This window comes from Arvicanthis niloticus, chromosome X, assembly GCF_011762505.2.
Source record: "Arvicanthis niloticus isolate mArvNil1 chromosome X, mArvNil1.pat.X, whole genome shotgun sequence".
Lineage (NCBI taxonomy): Eukaryota > Metazoa > Chordata > Mammalia > Rodentia > Muridae > Arvicanthis > Arvicanthis niloticus.
In genome coordinates, this window is record NC_047679.1 from 87390731 (window position 1) to 87410526 (window position 19796).

At 43.7% G+C, this 19796-nt stretch overlaps 1 protein-coding gene across 1 annotated transcript in view; it reads right to left on the minus strand.

Annotated features, from left to right (window-relative positions):
* Positions 1–19796, minus strand: part of Col4a6 (collagen type IV alpha 6 chain) — a 299929-nt gene that overhangs the window by 12914 nt on the left and 267219 nt on the right. The window contains exons 24-37 of the mRNA XM_034485264.2: positions 16331–16402; positions 15974–16081; positions 14756–14977; positions 14226–14387; positions 12422–12592; positions 11545–11688; positions 10511–10636; positions 9882–10063; positions 5413–5476; positions 4703–4777; positions 4145–4252; positions 3944–4051; positions 1628–1699; positions 1250–1375 (exon numbers count right to left, since the gene is read on the minus strand). Of these exons, the coding sequence (XP_034341155.1) occupies positions 1250–1375; positions 1628–1699; positions 3944–4051; positions 4145–4252; positions 4703–4777; positions 5413–5476; positions 9882–10063; positions 10511–10636; positions 11545–11688; positions 12422–12592; positions 14226–14387; positions 14756–14977; positions 15974–16081; positions 16331–16402 (1740 nt within the window). The remainder of the gene's footprint in view (positions 1–1249; positions 1376–1627; positions 1700–3943; positions 4052–4144; positions 4253–4702; positions 4778–5412; positions 5477–9881; positions 10064–10510; positions 10637–11544; positions 11689–12421; positions 12593–14225; positions 14388–14755; positions 14978–15973; positions 16082–16330; positions 16403–19796) is intronic.

Below are 19796 nucleotides of genomic sequence, written 5' to 3' on the forward strand. Positions count from 1 at the left end.
TTTGATAACCAGAAATTTACAGTCAAGATTTACAAACAGAAGAAGAAATGCCATATGCTTCCATCTGGTTCCCTCTTCTCTGTGTCCTGGGAAAGAAACCACGGTTGCTTTGCAGGCTCAGACCCTCCTTTGAGCCTTTCTCTGGAGAAGCTCCTGGATTCCCAAAAGAACAAGTTTGCCCAGACCAAAGGAAGGATTAAACACAGAAACAACAGATGCCTCAACTCAAACTGCAGCAGGAGATGAATTTATGTATGACTATGGTTCCTAGGAAACATATGCTATGTAAACAGAAAGTGTGATGAGACCTCAGGCCCCCAAAATACTGCAGTTACCACTTCCCAAGTGGCATGGAATAGCAATGGTGCCCAGTGTTTCTGGGTTATCTGCTGGGCACTGAGATATGCTCTTTGACTCATATTACCTTACTGTTCACAGAGTCCTCAGAAAAATCTGTGAGACAGTTCTGTTATATCCATTTTACAGAAAGAAAAAAAACTGAGTTCAATTGGCATTGAGGGGCAGGTGTGTAACTTCACTGCTTAAGGTCATCCAGATTAGTGAGAGGGAGAACTGGAATTTGGATGTAAAGGCCATGCTCTTAGCCACAACTGACTGCATTCATTTTCTGTTTTATATATAGTGGGAGACAAGTGAGACTCCAGAACACTGGCAAGGAAACTGAAGAATGATGTCATAATTTGAGAGAAGTTCTAGAATGGGACACCCAGGGAGACTTCAAGCATTGTGGGAAGCTGAGTTCAGGGTGGAAGTTGGTTAATGAAAACACAACCTATCCTGGTAGAGTTCAGCCTGTGGGCTTGGTCTCAGGAGACCCATGTTTTCTCCATCTTGGGTTTTTTCTTCCAGTTGGATTCTATCGTCCTCATGGAGCACTAGGAAAAGTGGAGCGAAGATCTCACTAAATGGAACAACCTTGCTCCTTAGAAGCATTCACCCTGGCTTTGGCCAAGTCTGAAAAAGAGGTCCAGAGCTGAATTGGAAAGAACCAAGGAAAACTGGAGGCTAGGGGCCACTTGGTAGAGTGCTCCCACTACTCTTTGCTGAGAAGCCATAGGAATATCCTTCATCCCTTTCTTTGCAGTCATTGTCAAGGGTTCTTAGACTCTTAAAGATGTAAAGACAATTATAAGTCTACCCTATGAACTATTTGGCCCCAATCAAAACTCAAACCCTGATCCCCTGCCAAGGCCCCAGTTTCTGCAAGTCCTGACTTGGGCTCACTTACCTTGGTCACCTTTTTGTCCCCTTGAGCCTTGTTTCCCTGGATCTCCATTGACAATTCCTGGCACTCCCCTTTCCCCTTTGGGACCAGGCAGGCCAGCTGGCCCAGGGACACCAGTGATACTGGCTCCTAGAAAGAAATGCAGAAAGAGATGACAGAGCTCAGAGGGAGACAGCCCCTGGGCTTAGCTGACTTCCTTATGGTCTAGAAGAAAAGCTCATCCCCATAGAAAGTCAAAACATTCTCTTTCCTTCTCCAACTGAAGACAGGTAAGGAGATCTAACTCCCAGGATGTGGGGTATACTACAGTCAAGCACACATGGCCAACTCCTTCCAGTTCTGGAAGAGCTTTACTCCGTTAACCTTCAGGGCCTTTCTTACCTGGAGTGCCATGGGTGCCCTTGGTTCCTGGAAGTCCATTCAGTCCATGTAAACCAGGAGGTCCAGGGAATCCTAAGGAGAGAAGAAATCAGAAATAGATTTATCTTTATCGAGGCATTACTTGATGCTCTCTAGAAGAATACCCAATTTCTAACATACACATGCACCTTGGGTCCTGATGATTCTTATAAAGGCCACTGCAGCTTTTAGAGTAAGATGGCAGTTAATTAGCTGATAAGGTTTGGATCTGAAATGTCTCCCAAAGACCCAAGTATTGAAGGGTTATTCCCCAGAGCCTTTAGGAAATTATTCAATTACAATGACCCTGACTTTAGAAATGTATTAATTCAATTTTGACTAAAAAATAGTGTGTTCTTGAGTGGTAGAACTTACAAAGTGGTGTGCAATTGGAGGATATAGTTAATTGGAGGCATGTCATGAAAGGGGGTATTTTTTTTTCTGATACTTCCTCTTACTGCTTCCATGAGGTGGATCGCCATGAGGTGAGCAGCTCAGCTCTACAATATACTTCCTATCATGATACCCTTCCTTACCACAGGTCCAGATACAATGAAGCCAAGTGATGACTGTGGACTAAAACCTCTAAAATCAGAAGCCCAAATAAATATGTCTTCCTGACTTTCTTGGTTTTGTTTGTTTGAGATAGAGTCTCATGTTTCCCAGGATGCCTATAACTCTCTGATTAGGTGAGTGTGCTTCTCATCTTCCTGCATCTACATCCAGAGTGTAGAGATCACAGGTGTGTCATCACTCCTGCTGTATGCAGTGCTAGGAAATGAACATAGGGCCTTGTATATGCTGAACAACCACTCTACCAATTGAACTACATCCTTGGCCCCCCACAGTAGGTATTTTTAATAGGATGTAGGAGTAGCAATGCCGGGCCCTTGAGTTGCCTTCTCCCAGAAACTGATTCTAGAAACTTGCTGCTCTATCATTAAAACTGGGAAAGATAACATATGCTAGGGCAATAACTTTCTGCTATGGCTTCATATTGTAGTTACATTTCTCATTTCCATGATCAGATTCATTATACAAGTAGCTTAAAAAGGAAATTCTTATTTTGGCTTGCAGTAGGGGGTACCATCTATCATGTTGAGGAAAATGTAGCAGCAGGAACTTGAGGAGTCAAGGGGTTATATTGCATCCACAATCATGAAGCAGATGGCATTGAATGATGGTTCTCACATCACTTTCTTCTATTTTATTCAGTCTATGACCCCAGCCAATGGAATGGTACCTCCCATAGTTAGGGTGGGTCTACCTAACTCAATTAACCCAATCTAGATAATTCCTCACAGGCGTATCCAAAGGCTAAACTAATCCATATTGTCCTTTAAAAGGTATCCCCAAAGCTTGTCTCCTACATGATTCTAGATCTTATCAAGTTGACAATATTAACCATTACACTTGGATATGGTTTTAATGTGGTCCCCAAAGCTCCCATTTTGATGATATTAGAAAGCGGTGGGATCTTTAACAGGTGAGGCTTAGTGAAAGTTGCTTTGGTCACTGGGATTTTCCACAGAGGAGAAATAAAGTAGTTCTCATGGACGCTGAGTTCTGAAAATCATGAATTGCTACAGAAGAGTATGTCTCTCTCTCTCTCTCTCTCTCCTTCTCCCTCTCTTTCTCTCTCATAATCTGCCATTATGCCAGAACCATGAGATGACATAGATGGCATCCCCATGAGGTGACATTGTTAGGAGATATTCCTCCCTAAAGCCAGTGCCATAGCTGTTTGGAATTACAGCCTCAAAAATTGTAAGCTAAATTTATTTTTTTTCTAAGTAACCAACCACAGGGATTTCATTTTAGTAATGGATAAATAACGTCTTTCTTGTTAACTCTTTTCTTCGTGGATCTGACATTCTTCTATTATGATTTATAATTGTTTACCTTCCTTGCTCAGCTCTGGTTTTTTCAATTAATTTTTATATTTATTTAATTGTCTGTGTATGAGATTTTTTTCTTCAAGTATATCTGTGTACTACACAAGTGCCTGGTGCCTATGGAGGTTAGAAGAGGGAACTGGATAGAACTGGAGTTATAGATGGTTGTGAGCCACCATGTGGATGCTAAAAATCAAACTCAGATCTTCTGTTAAAAAAAAGTGCTCTTAACCCCTGAGCCATCTCTCTAGCCCATTCTACACCTGTCTTTCTAATTGATCTTCATATAACACATCATTCTACCTGGCTTAGGCCTAGCTGGTACATTCTAAGATGGAGGAGTTGCCATCTGTTATTGGGGGAAAGACACTTCCTCCAACTTCTTGCTACCAAACACACATACCTTTAGCTCCTATTAATCCAGAGGGTCCAGGGCGGCCAATTGATCCTGGCTGGCCAGAGGAACCTGGGAGGCCTGGGTCTCCATTCATACCTGAAGACCCTTGACGTCCTAAGTGTGAAACCAAGGTGGACATTCAGTATAGGGTGTGGCTTGAAGCAAATCCTAACTTCTTCAAACTAAAGTTTTCAATTAGCATGGTACCTGGGGAGCCAGGGAAGCCAGGATCTCCAGCAATACCAACTTTTCCATCATCACCTTTGTTTCCTGGGTAACCTCTATCACCACTTAGTCCATCTTTTCCTTTGACACCTAGAAGATCAAACAATCGATGAATGCTTAATCTCTGTTTCTGGAATTGTACTCCTCCATAGGAAAACATAAGTAAGAAGGCAAAAGCATTTTGAGATGTTGAGGGAACTTGATTCAGTGAAGAAACTTTGAAAAAGATTATGACAGTTGTTTTTGTATTTGGAAGGTGTTAGTTACCCATCTGAGAAGTGAGTAGACAGTTTCTGGGTTCCTTCTTGAAGCAAGAATGATGGGCTAAGATGTTTTTGCAACAAGGGTTACATGAAAATAGAAGTTTGAGGTAGTCGGTACACCATGCTAAAGGTATTTATCAGTGGTGCAATCATTTTGCTTGGGAAAACTATAGTTATCCACTAGATGAAAGTTGAAGAACTTGGGGCTGATCTCCAAAAATTGCTCTAGTCCTCAGTTCTGAAGCATTTGTGAGATATGGACAAAAATGAGCCCTACCTTTAAAACCTAATTCACCAGGCTGTCCCTTGGGTCCTGGGCTTCCAGAAATGCCAAGTGTTTGGCCTTGATCTCCTGCAAGTATGAAAAGTATTTGTTTCAAATGGTCAGAAAAAACAATTGTTCACTTTTTTCACCCAAACAGTCTTTTCAATATATTTTCCCCCTCAATTCAGATTCAAAATGCTCAGAGGAGCTTCTTGACAAAAACCACACACTGGGTAAAAGGACCTGGGATGCTACCAAGCCACTAGAATGAGATGTTTTATAAACAGCACCCCTCTACTGGAAACATCACTAGGTCAAGTACATGTGAGAAGATGGTAAATTGGCCCTGAAATACTGAAATAGTGATTCATTTAAACAAGGAATTGCTCCTGCTTATGGGGCTGTGCTCGTCAGCAGAAGAGGTGCTCCGAGTTGAAGTTCTATGTTGCTGTTTTGGTGTGTCGAAATACAAAGCAAAAGGAATATTTATTTGTTTGCTTGCTTGTTTATCTCCATGCAAGCCCTGGGAAGAGATTTTGGCAGGTGACACTGTTGTTGCAATGCCTTTAAAGAACAAGGAATGCAGTGTGTTTGGTCAAATGGGAAATGCGAACAACATGAATTTTTCCCCTTAACATAGCTCCCCCCATTCCTGAGTTGTGGGATTGGTAGAACACCACCTTGGTCTAGGCACATGCATCAAAAGACAAAATGTTCCTTACCTTTTAAACCTGGGATACCAGTTGCTCCCAGGGGACCAGAAGTCCCAATGAGCCCCTGTGAACCCTTCAAAGCAATATGGAAATCATTATTTCTGCCTAGAGCTCAGAGATGCTCATGCTCTTCCTCCTCTCCCCCAATCCCTAGCTATTGCCTGGGAGATGCTGATTACACACTGTGTTAGGCAGGACAGGAGGTGTATCCTACACATGGGAAGATACTGAGCCATGTACACGCTTTGGGTTTTCAGGTGGCAATATTCCATCTTGGTGAATCAGTGTATGGCTGCATTAATTATTAAGTCGCAGGAAACATAGAACATGACCCCTGGGCAAGGCACTCAATCTGCTCTGCAGGTACACTGGCCAAAGCTCTAAAGTCATCTCACATAGTCATTGCTTTAGCCAGGAGTGATGATGGCTTGTGCTGATCATCTCAGCAGTCAAGCAATAGAGGCAGAAACTTCATACTACATATTGAGACCCTGTCTCGAAACTGGGAAAACAAAACAATCAAAAACAGCAGTCTTGCCTTACTAAGCTGTGCCAGACCTCTGCAGCAGGCCCCACAAAGAACACGAGGTTGTCCTGTTACCAGGGAGCAGGCTGTAAAGCATGCAGGTGCTAGTCTGCATTTGGATGGATAGATCCTTATTTTCAGTAGAAGTCGCCTGCACTCACAAGCAGCTTTCTGACACACTCTGAATCTGGGGACTGTTATGGCAGCTGCTTTCAGGGTACCTAGTATGGGTTGAGGTATTTGGAGATGTACCCAGTAAAAATATGCTCCAGCTAATGCTTTGCACAGGAGGCTGAATAATGGGCTGGGTCACTGTGTTCTTTGGACCACTACCCAGGGTGCCCTCACTATTCTGCTTGTTTTCTGGCCTGCCTTCATATAGCACACCGCTGTAGAGATGTTCCTAATGTGAGTCTCTGCTTATGCTGGGAATCCAGCCTCCCCAAATGCATTCCCACTCTATTTCTATCCCTCCTCCTCTGTGAGTTGTCAGAACCCTAAATCTAGAATGATTTCTTTTAGCTAATGTTTCAGCCACATAGATCTATCCTCTCTACCAGATTGACTGATGCTTTTGAAAGACAAGAATTTGCCTGTAGGGACTACAGGTATTCTGGGTCCAATGATCAGACTACTACTTATATAGAACATGCAATGTGTCTATATAAGTTCTTTGTATGTATAATGTTTGTATAATGTTAAGTTCTTTGTATGTCTCATCTCACTTAACCCTCACTACTGTCTGAAAAAAGTTTGGATATTAGTCTACTTTTTTTAATGGATGAAAAAAATAAGGCTTAGTGATGTTAATTAAGTGAGGTACACAAGATCCCAGAGCAAATGAGTGATGGAGCTGTCTGACATTCCAATTCAAGTCCATCTGAGTCAAACCTACTCTCTAGTGTACTCTGTCTTTTAAGATTTATGGTTTGAAAATTTCATTTGCATGTATGTGAAGTGGAAACTTCTGGTTTCTTTGGAAAGTCAGTTGTATCAAATGATAGTTTGCTGGGGCACACAGCTGAAAGGGTGTTTTGATAAAGCAGACTCAGGTGAAATGATGTTTTACTATAGCAGACACATGAAAGGATACAGGATGTTTAGAAGGAATATAAACATAACCTCACCAACAGTGGGAATTCAAGTGTTGGTTTGATTTGCTCCACCTCACTATTCTTCGCTAAGGATATGCACGTATTGGCTTGCCTTACAATCCATTGCTGAGTTCCACTTGTGGTGACATCATAGAGAGAAACTCCCCAAAGAACTTCTTGTGAGGTTCCTGAGGCTCCTTGCCACTTCCATGGTGGACTCAGGCTGGTTGCTGAGCCTTGTAGTTTCTTCTGGATTAAACTGCCCTTGCTGATTCTTGTGTGTATCTGCTGAGTGGACTGGACTGCAGCTGCTGATTTGTGAGTGGTGATTGCTGAATGGACTGGCCTGCCGCTGCTCATTCGTGTTGGTGTTTGCTAGTGGACTGGACTGCTGATATACTGACAACGAAGCTCGGACTCGTCCCTGAAGAACTGTTTCTAAACAGGTCTACTTACCCATGTCCTGATAACTTTTCTTTTCCACTACCTCTGGTGGGTAGTGGGGTCAGGGGGAAGGTTGAACCCTAATTAAAGTAGGTTGAGAAAAATGTATGCTATGCCTACATGTATGTGAGAAAGAGTAAGAGTGAGAGTGAGAGGCAGAAGAGGGAGGGAGGGAGGGAGGTGGTGGTGGAGGAGGAGGAGGAGGAGGAGGAGGAGGAGGAGAGGAAGAGAGAGAGAGAGAGAGAGAGAGAGAGAGAGAGAGAGAGAGATCTCATATGCGCATGTGCCCATGGCCAAAGAATGCTTTGGACTGCCTGAAGCTTGTAAGTGCTAAGAACCGAACTCAAGTCTTCTGGTAGAGCAGTAAGCACTTTTAACCATTGAGCCATCTCTATAGCCCCTATCCTGCCTTTTAAAGGCCCAGATAATGTAAACTTGATTCTTTTCTACTTGTCCCCTGTGGTACTTCAAGTACCTTCCTATTAAGCTATCAAGATTTCTCTGAATGCCAGGCTCAAAGATGTAGCTCAGTGATAGTGAAGTGGAAACTTCTGATTTCTTTGGAAAGTCAGTTATGTCAAATGATGTTTTGCTGGGGCACACAGCCGAAAAGGGTGCATGATGTTTAGAAGGAATATAAATGTAGCCCAACAGACAGTGGGCAATGCTGGATGATGTTGGTATGCCTTACCATTGTTTATTGATCATCATTTTTGTGACTCCATAGAGAGAAAAGGACCAAAAAAATTTCTGGTGGTGTTCTGGCAGCTTCTTAGTGATTCTTGCTGATTCAGGGCTGATTGGCAGAGTGAAGTGGAAGTTTCTGGATATGTCGGCTAATAGACTCACGTGGAGTTTTGCTAAGACAGACTCACATGGTGTTTTCCTGAGGTAAGGCCCATGGAAGGCAAAACCCGTGGGAGGACTCGTGATGTTTGGAGGGCGTATAAATAGGACTCAACGACAGTGAGGGTGGGCTTGCTTAGGTAACTAACTTTGCAATGCTTTGTTGGTCTTTTGTCTTCTTCTTTGCTGATCTTCACTTCCTTGAGAGAGGTACTGCAGAGAATGTCTCCTGGAGTCCCTGCTGGTTCTGGTCACTCCTGCTGACTCCTGCCGATTTGGTGGTAGCCTGGCTATTTTTGCTACACTGTGCCAATACTGCTGAACTGGGCTGCTGGTATCCTGACAATTGGAGATTGAAATCGCCCCAAGGAACTACTTCTAAAGAGCACACACCAGAGTCTCTTGGCTGCTTCTGGATTGACCTACTGTTTCTGAATTGTGAATGGTGTTTGAGAGTAGATCGAGTTGCCACAGTTGATTGTCTGGACTGAACTGCTGATTTCCTGACAATGCAGATTGGATTTGTTCCAAAGAACTATTTCAAAACATGTCAACTTCCCCTGTATCCTAATAACCTTTCTTTTTTGTTTTGTTTGTTGGTTTGTTTTGTTTTGTTTTGTTTTGTTTTGTTTTTCGAGACAGGGTTTCTCTGTGTAGCCCTGGCTGTCCTGGAACTCACTCTGTAGACCAGGCTGGCCTCGAACTCAGAAATCTGCCTACCTCTGCTTCCCAAGTGCTGGGATTAAAGGTGTGCACCACCACTGCCTGGCCCCTAATAACCTTTCTTTTCCACAACTTCTGGTGGGTGGTGGGCTAGGAGGGAGGTTAAAGCATTTAAGAACCCTTATTAAAAGTAGGTTAAAAAACTCTAAGCCTACAATAGCGTACTTGCCTAGAACGTTTGAGGTTATAGATTTAATCCTGAGTGAAAAACCAAAATCCTACACTTATTTCTTATTGGGTATGGTGCTGTATACCTATAATCCTGGCACTTGAAAAGGTGAGGCAGGGGTATTATGAGGTCAACATCTCCTTGACAACATAGTAATACCTTGCCTTAACAACCATCTCCACAATCTGTAAACTTTTACAATTTGTCCAGCTTAATGCAGGCTGTGGGTTGCTGGCCATGAGGTTCGAATCAAAAGGCTTATAAGGCTATTTTTAAGTCTCAGAAATCTCACTGAAGAAGTGAGATTCTCTGAAGAACCTACTAGGAGCAGTTTGATATGAGCAATGAAAAGTGGCTTGCCAACCTAGCAGGAGCCCAGCAACTCATGATAAGATGGTGCCTTTAAGAGCAGGGAGAGGTGTATTGGAGACTGCAAAGTAGGCAGGAAGCTTTTTCACATGGGGCCAATGACGGGAACAAAGACATAAAGGAGGGAATACTGAGGGAAAAGGTAGGAAGATGTGTCATATACACATGGAGAGCAAGGGCTTTGAGGTTATCTTGAGGACAGGGGTTGGGAAGGAGCCTACAATCAGAAAGCTGGGAATGGGGGAATATGTGCCCATGCTGTAAAGATTCAGTTATGGTGAAGAGACAAGAATCTGGATAAACTTACACTTTTCCCTGGCATTCCTGGGAAACCTGCAATCCCCAGAGACCCCTTCAGGCCAGGTAATCCCCTTCTTCCCATAGATCCAGGGGAACCTGGCCTCCCACTGAGTCCTTTGATGGTATTGGACTGTCCAGGAGCTCCAGGTGGGCCTGGTAACCCTGGGATGCCAGGTTCTCCTTTGTCACCTGGGAAAGAAGCAAGACCTATTAGAAAAAGCCTAGGCAAGAAAAGATCTATTTGTCTGGGTGCAGGTGCTCAAAGTCACATTCCAAGTGTGTTCTCAGGTAAGTCAGAAGCTAGCCTGGGGGCAGTGGTGATGGAAGGTGGTGCCATTGTTGTCATCCCAGCTCTAGTGTTGGCAAGCTCAGTATCTATGCCTTGCTATCTACCAGGCTATATCAAGGGTACCAGACTGTTGACCAAAACCTTCAAGTCTACAGTGGCAATAGTATGAGTCAGTCTCAAAGAGCAAGGAACCATTAGGAAGAAGAAAGACAGCCTCTGTGAACCTCCTCCTTGTTCCCACCCTGCTGTTCCTGGGGCTGAACTTTGCTTTTCTTGGGAAGGAAACCAGCAACGGCTATATACGTTCTTTCATGAGAATTGCTCCCAAATGTTCCCTGCCTCAGCACCTCTGGGCCCAGGAAATCCATCTGATCCAGCAGAACCTTGAGAGCCTTTTTCTCCTTTGAACCAAAGGTTTAGCATTGGAGGTCTTGGACCAGACATGCCAACTGGCCCTGGATCCCCTCTGTCTCCTGAAAGAAGGCAGATCAGGCAGTCATCAGGAGAGTGACAGTTTACATACAAAGCTACACACAAATATGACCTTTTATATTGTTTCTTCCCCACACATACCTCACCCAGTTTCGAGACCTGTCTGTCCTCTTCCACACCCCCATCCTCTAACCTTGCATTTCTGTGTATGCTCTCTCTTTCTCCAGACCCAAAGTCACCAATGACTTTTAGGCCCTACTCTGAATTCTCTTTCAAGAATGATCTGGGGGTGTATTGTGGAGGGCGCCATTTTGATTTGAGTAAGCGTTCTCCAAAGATCTTGGTGGTAAAGGCTTGATTCTCAGGCACTGATTTCAAAGGGAGGTGATGGGTCTTTTATGTGTGGAACCAAGTGGCAGAAAGTCAGCCTTTTGAATGTATCTTCTTGAGGGGGACTGTAACACTCTCACTCATCTCCTCAGTTCTGTTTTCCAGCTGCCACAAAGGAAGCTCTGTCCCATGATGCACTGGACCACCACAGGTCCAAAATTAACAAGGTCAACTGATTACCAATGGGATGCTCTGAAACCAAGAACTAAGATAAACCTTTTCCTTCTTAAAAAACTATTTATGCTAGGATTCTTTTTTTGGTTGTCAAAGACTGACTAACATAGTCCATAACATGTACTGTTAAATCTAAAGTGAGTAGCCTTTTGGTTTCAAAGAACTTAATTTGGAAGTCCAAACTTTTACCTAATATGAGGTTGGCATTCATCAGATGAATGACAACATTGACAAGCAAAATACATGTTGAAAAACAAAGTGGTTGTTTTTGAAATCTCTCTCTCTCTCTCTCTCTCTCTCTCTCTCTCTCTCTCTGTGTGTGTGTGTGTGTGTGTGTGTCTGTTTCTCTCTCTGCCTCTGTCTCTGTCTACCCCCAGCCTCTCACCTTTTTCTCCAGGAGTACCAGCCTGACCAGGTTGTCCCACTTTTCCAAATAACCCGGAAAATCCCTTTAATCCATCAGCTCCAGGAAGACCGGGAAGACCAGGTAACCCAGGAAACCCTACTGGTCCAGAGGACCCCTTTTCACCTGTTGAAAAGTAAGACTATCTTTTATTATCATTTCTGTTGTACATACAAGGAAACGAAGGGAGGGACAGAAAGGTTGAATTACTTGGACAATGTTACAGAGCTAAGAAGTTGCAGAGGAAGAATTTAAATACAGGTTTCTCTAACTCCAAAGTCTCAGTCTTTACCAAGCATATTAGTTATTACCTATTCTAGGGTTACTCCCAACAGGCACATAGCACTGAGCACCAGAAAAAAATGAAGACTTGGCCCTTCTGCTTGCATTCATCAAGTTCAGAGCACATGTAGGGGCACAGAAAAAAAACACCTAGTACTGGGTGGAGAAAGAGATGAGTGTAATCTTGCCCCTTTGTACTAACTAGTTGTGCGCGCTGCTCTGAGACTAGCCAATTTTCAACTATTTAAATCAGAGATGCCGTATACCTAAGCACTGCTGTGTCAGTCACAGGAAGTGAGAGTTGTCACGCTCTTTGGTATGTGTTATACTGAGTGATCTCTATGTAGCTGGCCTTTTCTGTTGATCTGTTCCACACAGCAAGCAGGCTAAGTGACTCATGTTAGGTGACAGTCTTCCTTCAGTTCCAGCCTGGTCTAAAATATCTTGCTCCAAAAAAGCCCTGCCTACCTTCTGTCCCTGGGCAGAGAAGAGGGGAGGAGGCAAGTTGCGCAGCTTGGCACGCTCCTTTTGGGTAATCCCTGACCACTTTACTGGTCTTCCCAATTACTTCACTTACCCTTTTGACCTGGGATGCCTGGCAACCCAGTGACTCCTGACAAACCTGGGCTCCCCTGGAAGCCAGCTGACCCTTGAGGACCAGGAAGGCCTTTTATCCCAGGTAGACCTCGTTTTCCAGTTGACCCAGGGTGACCTATGTCTCCTCTTTGACCCTTCTTTCCAGGATGCCCTGAATGGTTGGTTATCGGAGAGAGAACACAGGTCATCTAGTGAGGCTCTGGTCAGATTTCGGCCACTGTTTATTCCCATAGGTTCTCATTGGCTGGCTAGTAGGGGGTTTGTCCACGGTCCTTTAACAATAACCAAAGAGAGATGCCAAGAAGCCCAGTGCTGACCAGTGCTGGTCAGAGCATTAGTACCTACCACCCAGAGAACCACCCTAAATGCCCATCACTTCCAGCATGGCACAGTGGTGGGTAGGAAAAACAACCACCTTTTAATTATAACTTCTTCCTTTATGAATGTGGTTCACACAGGAGCCTCTGAATGGAGCTCTGGGAAGCTAGGGTGGCAATTGGGCTCCTGTTTCCTGGTACTTCCATGCTGAATCAAGTTACAATGCTTGTTTCCTGAGCCAATTCAGTGGAGTAGAGGTTAAATCTGAACTGTTGTTCTGGCTTCCCAGGGAGTCTTGCATACAGGGTTGCCCTTTTAATCCCCTAAACAAGCAGTTAAGTCAGCCAGTTCCTTGGCATTAGCTTTGAAAGACCCCCTAGTGCCAAGTATTGTAGAAACCCAAAGACCCATTTGGTTTCCTAGGTATTCTGAGTCTTCTTTCACCAGGGCCTGAAGTTGGTCAATGGGATTAACCCCCTGAGCTACTGCCTAAGTTGAATGTCCAGGTACAAAGCAAGGAAATTAAAAAAAACCAAAGGATTAAATCAATGACTTCAGAAGTATTTGGGCTCCCAAGGACCTCAATGAATGGCTGACTTAGCTTTCCATGAAATGAAAAGCATCAAGTAACTGTGAGCCCCAGGACTCCAATGGGAAGCTATGAGGATAACTCTGCAACAAGAGAGGGAAACACAATGGGAACAGACCTTATAGCAGGGGTTCAGGGATCCCTGGCCTTGTAAGCAAGGCCATGTTATAGTAGATAATCACATAATTCTCCAGCGGGGAGTCTTAGTCAGTGAGCTTGTGGGCCATTTTATTTTAACCTTTACCTCAGCAATTTATATGAAGACCCCAGAAACAGAAGGATAAAGGAACTAAAAGGGATATTAATAACCCAGTTTCTGTCACTTGGTCAGTGATGCAGTCTAGGCGGCAGAGTAAGGATGATAATATAAACAAACAAACAAGAAAAGGTGAACTGCAAATGTTAGGCTGGAACCAGTGGGTGTCAGTCCTTGTTACTGAGTGAAAGCCACTATTTGCCCATGGACCCTCAGAGGCATGTTCTCCTGACAGGCAGGCCACTGATGGGGGAGGGAAGAGATCACACTCTAGCTCAAAGCAGGCTTAACATAGCCCCAGGGAGGGTTTAACACAATTCAACACAGGGTGGTTTCTTTAATAGAAAAAGGCCAGAGGCAGGCCAAAGCATCAAAAGGGAGTAGGAGGCCCTGGAAGAGGGAAGTTGACAGAGCTTTGTTGTCATCATGGTTCAGAAGCTAATGTGTTCTGGTCTGACCCAGGCAGGATGATCTGGGATTTGAAACTAGAGAGGTTAGGAAAGTCAAACATCCTAGATGCTGAGCTTGTGATACTGCCACTGTTAGTCCCCAGGATGCCTTAGCCTAAGTAAGGCCTAGCTAAAGTCTGTCAAGTTGGGATTCTTCCTTCAATGGATTTACCTGAAATGCCTGGAAGGCCCGGTGCTCCTGGGAGTCCAGATGTGCCCTTGATGCCAAATGGATCAGTAGACCCTGAGGGTCCTGGCTGTCCTGGTGGTCCTGATGTTCCAGGGTTGCCTCGCTCACCCTTAGGGCCTAGCATACCAGGTTTCCCATTCAAACCTAATAAAAAGGAGGGGGCAGATGTTTTTAGCCTGGTTAACAGGGAGGCGCTGGGTCACCAAACCATCTTCCAGTGGAAGGGCTTGGCCCAGGAATCACCTCAGATGACATTGTCTTCACTCAGCTGCATCGCAAGAAATGTGACATTGGTTATAGCTACTCTTGGAATTACTACGAAAGGAAAATGAACTGCAACCACATAAGGAAAATCCCCTCCCCCGCCAGGAGACACAGAACTGAATGTCATTTTAGCTCCCTAATTAATGATGCCAGATTCAGCCATGCAATTTATGTACATATTCATGCAAAGACGGCAGTGACTATAAAGCTTTCTGTACATTGCTAAGTAAGGGGTCAAGAAGAGTCACCCTTGGGTCCTGGAAGGCCAGAGTCTCCAGAAAATCCTTTGTCCCCTGGCAATCCCTGTAGGCCTTGCTCCCCTGAAGCACCATTTTCAGCACCAAAGATGTCACCAGCAGCTCCCTTGGAACCTGGTAACCCTGGACTGCCAGCTTTCCCAGGGTAGCCATCCTTTCCAGGAAGCCCAGGAAACCCAGGCAATCCCTTCTCCCCACGAGCTCCAGGAAATCCTAAATGTAAAGAGGCAAAAATGAAAAGAACATGGATGGTTAGAACCAATCTGTCGAGCTAGAGATCTGAGGTGGATTTCTCTAATACAAAAGCCCGAATGATCAGTGATCTCCACTCTGTGGAGGACTTGTACAGACATAGGGATTATACCATGTGAGTGGAAGGAGGCTCTAGTTTGGTGAGGCTGGGAGTAGGCACAGTTCAGCAGCCTTTTTTGTTTGTTTGTTTCTGTGGTTCAATAGTTGCTAAGAACACAAGTCACACCATCACACCAAGGTCTTCTGGCCAAGGCTCAGTCTCTCCTACAGTTTTAAACCTTTTGGCTGTCATGGCACCCCTCTTCTTGAGTGGACAAAGAATAGTAGAAAGAAATGAAGCAATGATACACACTAGAGCAGGCGGCCCAGGATAAGACTCAAACGCTACTAGAACAACGGTGGTTCAGAACTTATAACACACGGATTACTGGCTCTATCCTAAAGTTTCGGCTCACTGGCTATTTATTGTGAACAGGCTAAGAATTTGTATGACTTATCAAGTTCCCAGGTGATGTAGGTGCTGAGCCAGGGAATGCAGTTGGAGAACCAGTGGTACACTGCAGTCCTGTGGAGCTCAGGTTGGAACAACTCTGGAAAGGAGAAAAATGGGTAGCTTCTTTTTGAACTTCCTTCTTTGACTTCTAAGAAGTTCATCTAGGATATTGCCACAGGACTGGTAAGCAGACAACTGCAGCATCCTGGCTTGGTCACTGGTGGCTTTAGGAAGTATCAGTGTCCTTATCTGAGAGTTAAGGGATTGACTCCATTGGTTTTTCATGGCTCTTAGCGCCATGTTCTGCTCTCGCTCTATGGCATTTTTGCCTGGAAGTAAATTCAAACCATCTCAGCCAATCCAGGGTGCAGACCTAGCTCACTGTCCTCAATGGAGGGATGGAGAATGAAAACAGTCCAAACATGACAGCCACACAGGGGGAAACTGATAACACCCTTCCTTACCTGGCAATCCTGGGAGATGTATTAACCCTGGACTTCCAGGCCCTCCTTTGCTTCCATGAGTGCCAGGCTTGCCTGGAATTCCAGGGACGCCCCGAGCTCCCTTAGAACCTAAAAACCCAAATGTATGTAGTGAGTAGAAAGGAACACTAGTATGGATAGTCTAGATTTATAATGTCTACTCAAGTATTCTACACTCTTGCTGGCTTCTCCAAGTCTCATTTCCTCATAACACACTCTCCAAAAGCCATTACCTCAGTTGCCAAGGAATCCCCTCAGCAGAACCCTCATGTGCTGTTGCCATCCTTGCTTCCTTGGATGCAAGGCCCTTAAATTACTTTTTCTGGCCTTATTCTATACCTGGGAATCCAGGAGCTCCAGGAAATCCTGATGGACCATATGACCCAGGAATGATACAAGGCAAGGTGACTCCTGTAAATGATAACACGTGGAACTGTGAGCTCACCAAGTCAGAGAAGAGTTTCTCTTACATGCTCCTTTCTTTTCTCTTCTATTTAGTGGACAGTTGTGTTCTCCCCATTCAGCAGCTAGGAGGACACACAGAAAGCTTGACCTGAGAAGCTCTTGGGAGAGAACACCAGTACAAATGCTTATCTTTGTTCTTAGAGTTCAGGGTGCCAGAATATTACTTAATTGAACCACTGGTGCCTGACAGGCAAGCAGTCACCTAGGCAGAGGGTGTTACCTAGCAAGTATTCTTAGATGTTGCCTGTGCAGGGACAGCAGTGAGCAGCAATTGTCTTTCACCATTCCCTTAGGTAAACTCTTTCACTAGCGTGGGTACTTGGGTTTTAGCACTAAGGGTTTATGATGCTGTATTATTAGAGTGGATAATTTGAAGCCATGACAATTAGAGTTCACATCTGAACTTTTTTATTTTTAAAATTGCATGCATATGGACCCTTTGCCTGCATGTGCATCACATGTGTGGTTGGTGCCCAAGGAAGCCATAAGAGAATTTTGAATCTCCTGGAACTGGAGTTATAGATGATTGTGAGCCGCCATGTAGGTGCTGGGAATAAAGGCCAGGTCCTCTAGAAGAGTAGCCAATGCTCTAAACCACCATGTCAGCTCTAGTCCTAACACTTTTCTTGCAAGGAGGGTTTCCCCAAACCATAGGGTTTTTAAAAAGCAGTTCATTTTGAGTCTACCAAAATTTATTGGCCATCCATGTTCATATATGTGTATATCTAAACTAGGGAAACACATCAGACTCCTAGTCATGACAAATCGTGACTCCTCAGCTCCTTATTGGAAACTATAAACTCTGCTACTTAGGGAATAGAGATAGTCAATTTCAGTATTTGAAGTGTTGAAATTAGCATGCACAGTCTTTTCTGTAGAAAATTCGTCTTTGCTCATTCATACTGCAAATAGTCTATAGGATCACAGAAGGGAGGTTTAATAAACTACCAGTGACAGACTCTATACATACAGACTTTCTCAAGTGCTATGCTAACTAAAATTAGCCTGTCCTATTAAAACAATCCATCAAGGTCTGTTTTAAACCACACAACCAACAGTTCCAATAAAACTCTGTAGCACTTGTTTGTATTAAAAAAAATGAACACATGACTCTAAAAACTACCTGTACAGCCTCAGATTATTTTTGAAAACTATGCAGAAAGCCTATGATTCAGACTGGTTACTCAAATAGCTGGCATTTCTCTTTCCACTCACTCCTACTTTCCTGCTTTTTTTTTTTTTTAATAAATCACGTGTTTTAGTTGTAAATCAATATTGAGGCTTGAACAGTGTAATGTACTGGTTATACTGGACCCAGGAGCCAAACAGAACTTACTTCTGTTATCAGACACCTGTGTAGGAAAAACTTAAGTTTCTCTGAGCCTTGTGTGTCCAATGGCATCTGTGAGGAGTGCATGACACAGAGATAGAAATACTTGATGTGGTGCCTGGCACCCTGACGCATGCTCGGTGAATGGCAGTTCTTATCTTCCTTAAGGAGAGATCGTCAGAGGAGCTCCTGTAAGTCCATCCCCTGCTTTCTGCCTGTGAGACATGCTCCTGTGGCCATATTCCCACAAGTATAAAGACAACCAGAAGCATGAAGCCTCTTGCATGTGTTGTCATACCCACCTCCGTTATGTCAGACACTGAGGTGGTAGAACTAGTTCTGAGAGTTATTTGCCCATTGTAGAAATGTATGGCATTGAAAGGCACCTTTTAATGAGGTGCTTCACACACACACACACACACACACACACACACACACACACACACACACACACACAGAGAGAGAGAGAGAGAGAGAGAGAGAGAGAGAGAGAGAGAGAGAGCGCCAAAGTCCAATTCTTTACTCTTCTGGGGCCCAGAGTTTTTGAATGAAAAGAAAAAAAACCTATGCCCCTCATAATTATAATTCAGACATAGACTATACTGTATTGTATTTCCCAAGGAGGGGTTTAAAATGGTGGGAACTTTAAAGACCTTACATTGTACCATATCTGGCATTTACCATTTATTGCCATGTTTTGGGATTCCCCTATCTCAATTCAGACCACTCTTAATAAAGCAGAAGTCAACTCTAGCCATGCTATGCTTTAGAAGTGCAACAGATGACCACATTATTCAGAATTTTCACCATGAATGTTAAAATTCATCTTTAGAATATAAAGCACCTCTAATATTCAAGAGTCTTTCTTTTCTATTTGTTCTGAGGCTGAATAATAGAGAACAGAATTGTTTGGCTCCTTGCACATACATCTTACAAGGCAAATTGCACTCAATAAGTCTTAGCAAATACAATTAGTTAGAGATTGGTCAATCCATCAACATGTGATGTAAAAGGAAGTCAGCTCCTCTCAGGGACTGCATACCCACTTCTATGGTTCCCAGGAAGTATGTGCCAAAGAACCCTTAAAGCAGTATCAGTTGCCAATGGCAACCTCTATATACCAGCCTCACAATTACCCTGCCTCCAAAAAGAGTACAAAATGAGTGTCTCTGAGGGTCAGAGACAAAGGTGAATAGATGAATTTTTCCCTGCTGCAGCAATAATCACCAAGACCAATCAAGGATAGAAGACAATAAAAACAAGACAGGTTTGTTGAATCCTAAGGGAAGTCTTGTATACAGACCAGATATACCTGCCAACCACATTCATTGTGAAGATTAAGTAGAGTGCTGGCACTCACACATGATCAAGTATACAGAAGCCAGTTGCAGTAATAACCTGAATGATAGATTACATTGAGAATCTGGAGCCATAGCTTCTATGGGGATCATAAACTGTCAATGTACCCAGAGTTTGTAATAATTCACACCAGTGGATTGAAAAGCTTCTGATGAATACATGCTCTTCCCCGCCAATGGAGATGTCTAACCCTGGGATACCACTGGTAGGAGTGGGCAACAGTTAGGAACATCTTACTTTTTGTGGTAACAGAAATGGCTATAACACATGAACTAGAAGCCTCAAAAGTTGTGTTTAAATGATTGGAAAGAACACTACTTTTAGTGAGTTATATTTAGCTTCTATAGATAAAAAAGAGGTAACATTCTAAATGAAGTATTTTCTGTGTGTGGTGGTATACACCTTTAATCACAGTACTCAGGAGGTAGAGGCAGGCTGATCTCACCGCCATGTAGAAAGACCCTGTCTCAAAGAACCAACCAACCAACCAACCAACCATATAACACCCCCACCATGAAAACTAAATAAAATATTTGTTTGAAAATCAGGTTCTTCAAAAAGTAGATTTTTCTATATAAGGTACCTTCCAGGCTAGGCATACTAGCACTGTCTTCCTGAGAACTTTTTGTGTCCAGGAACTAGTAATATTTA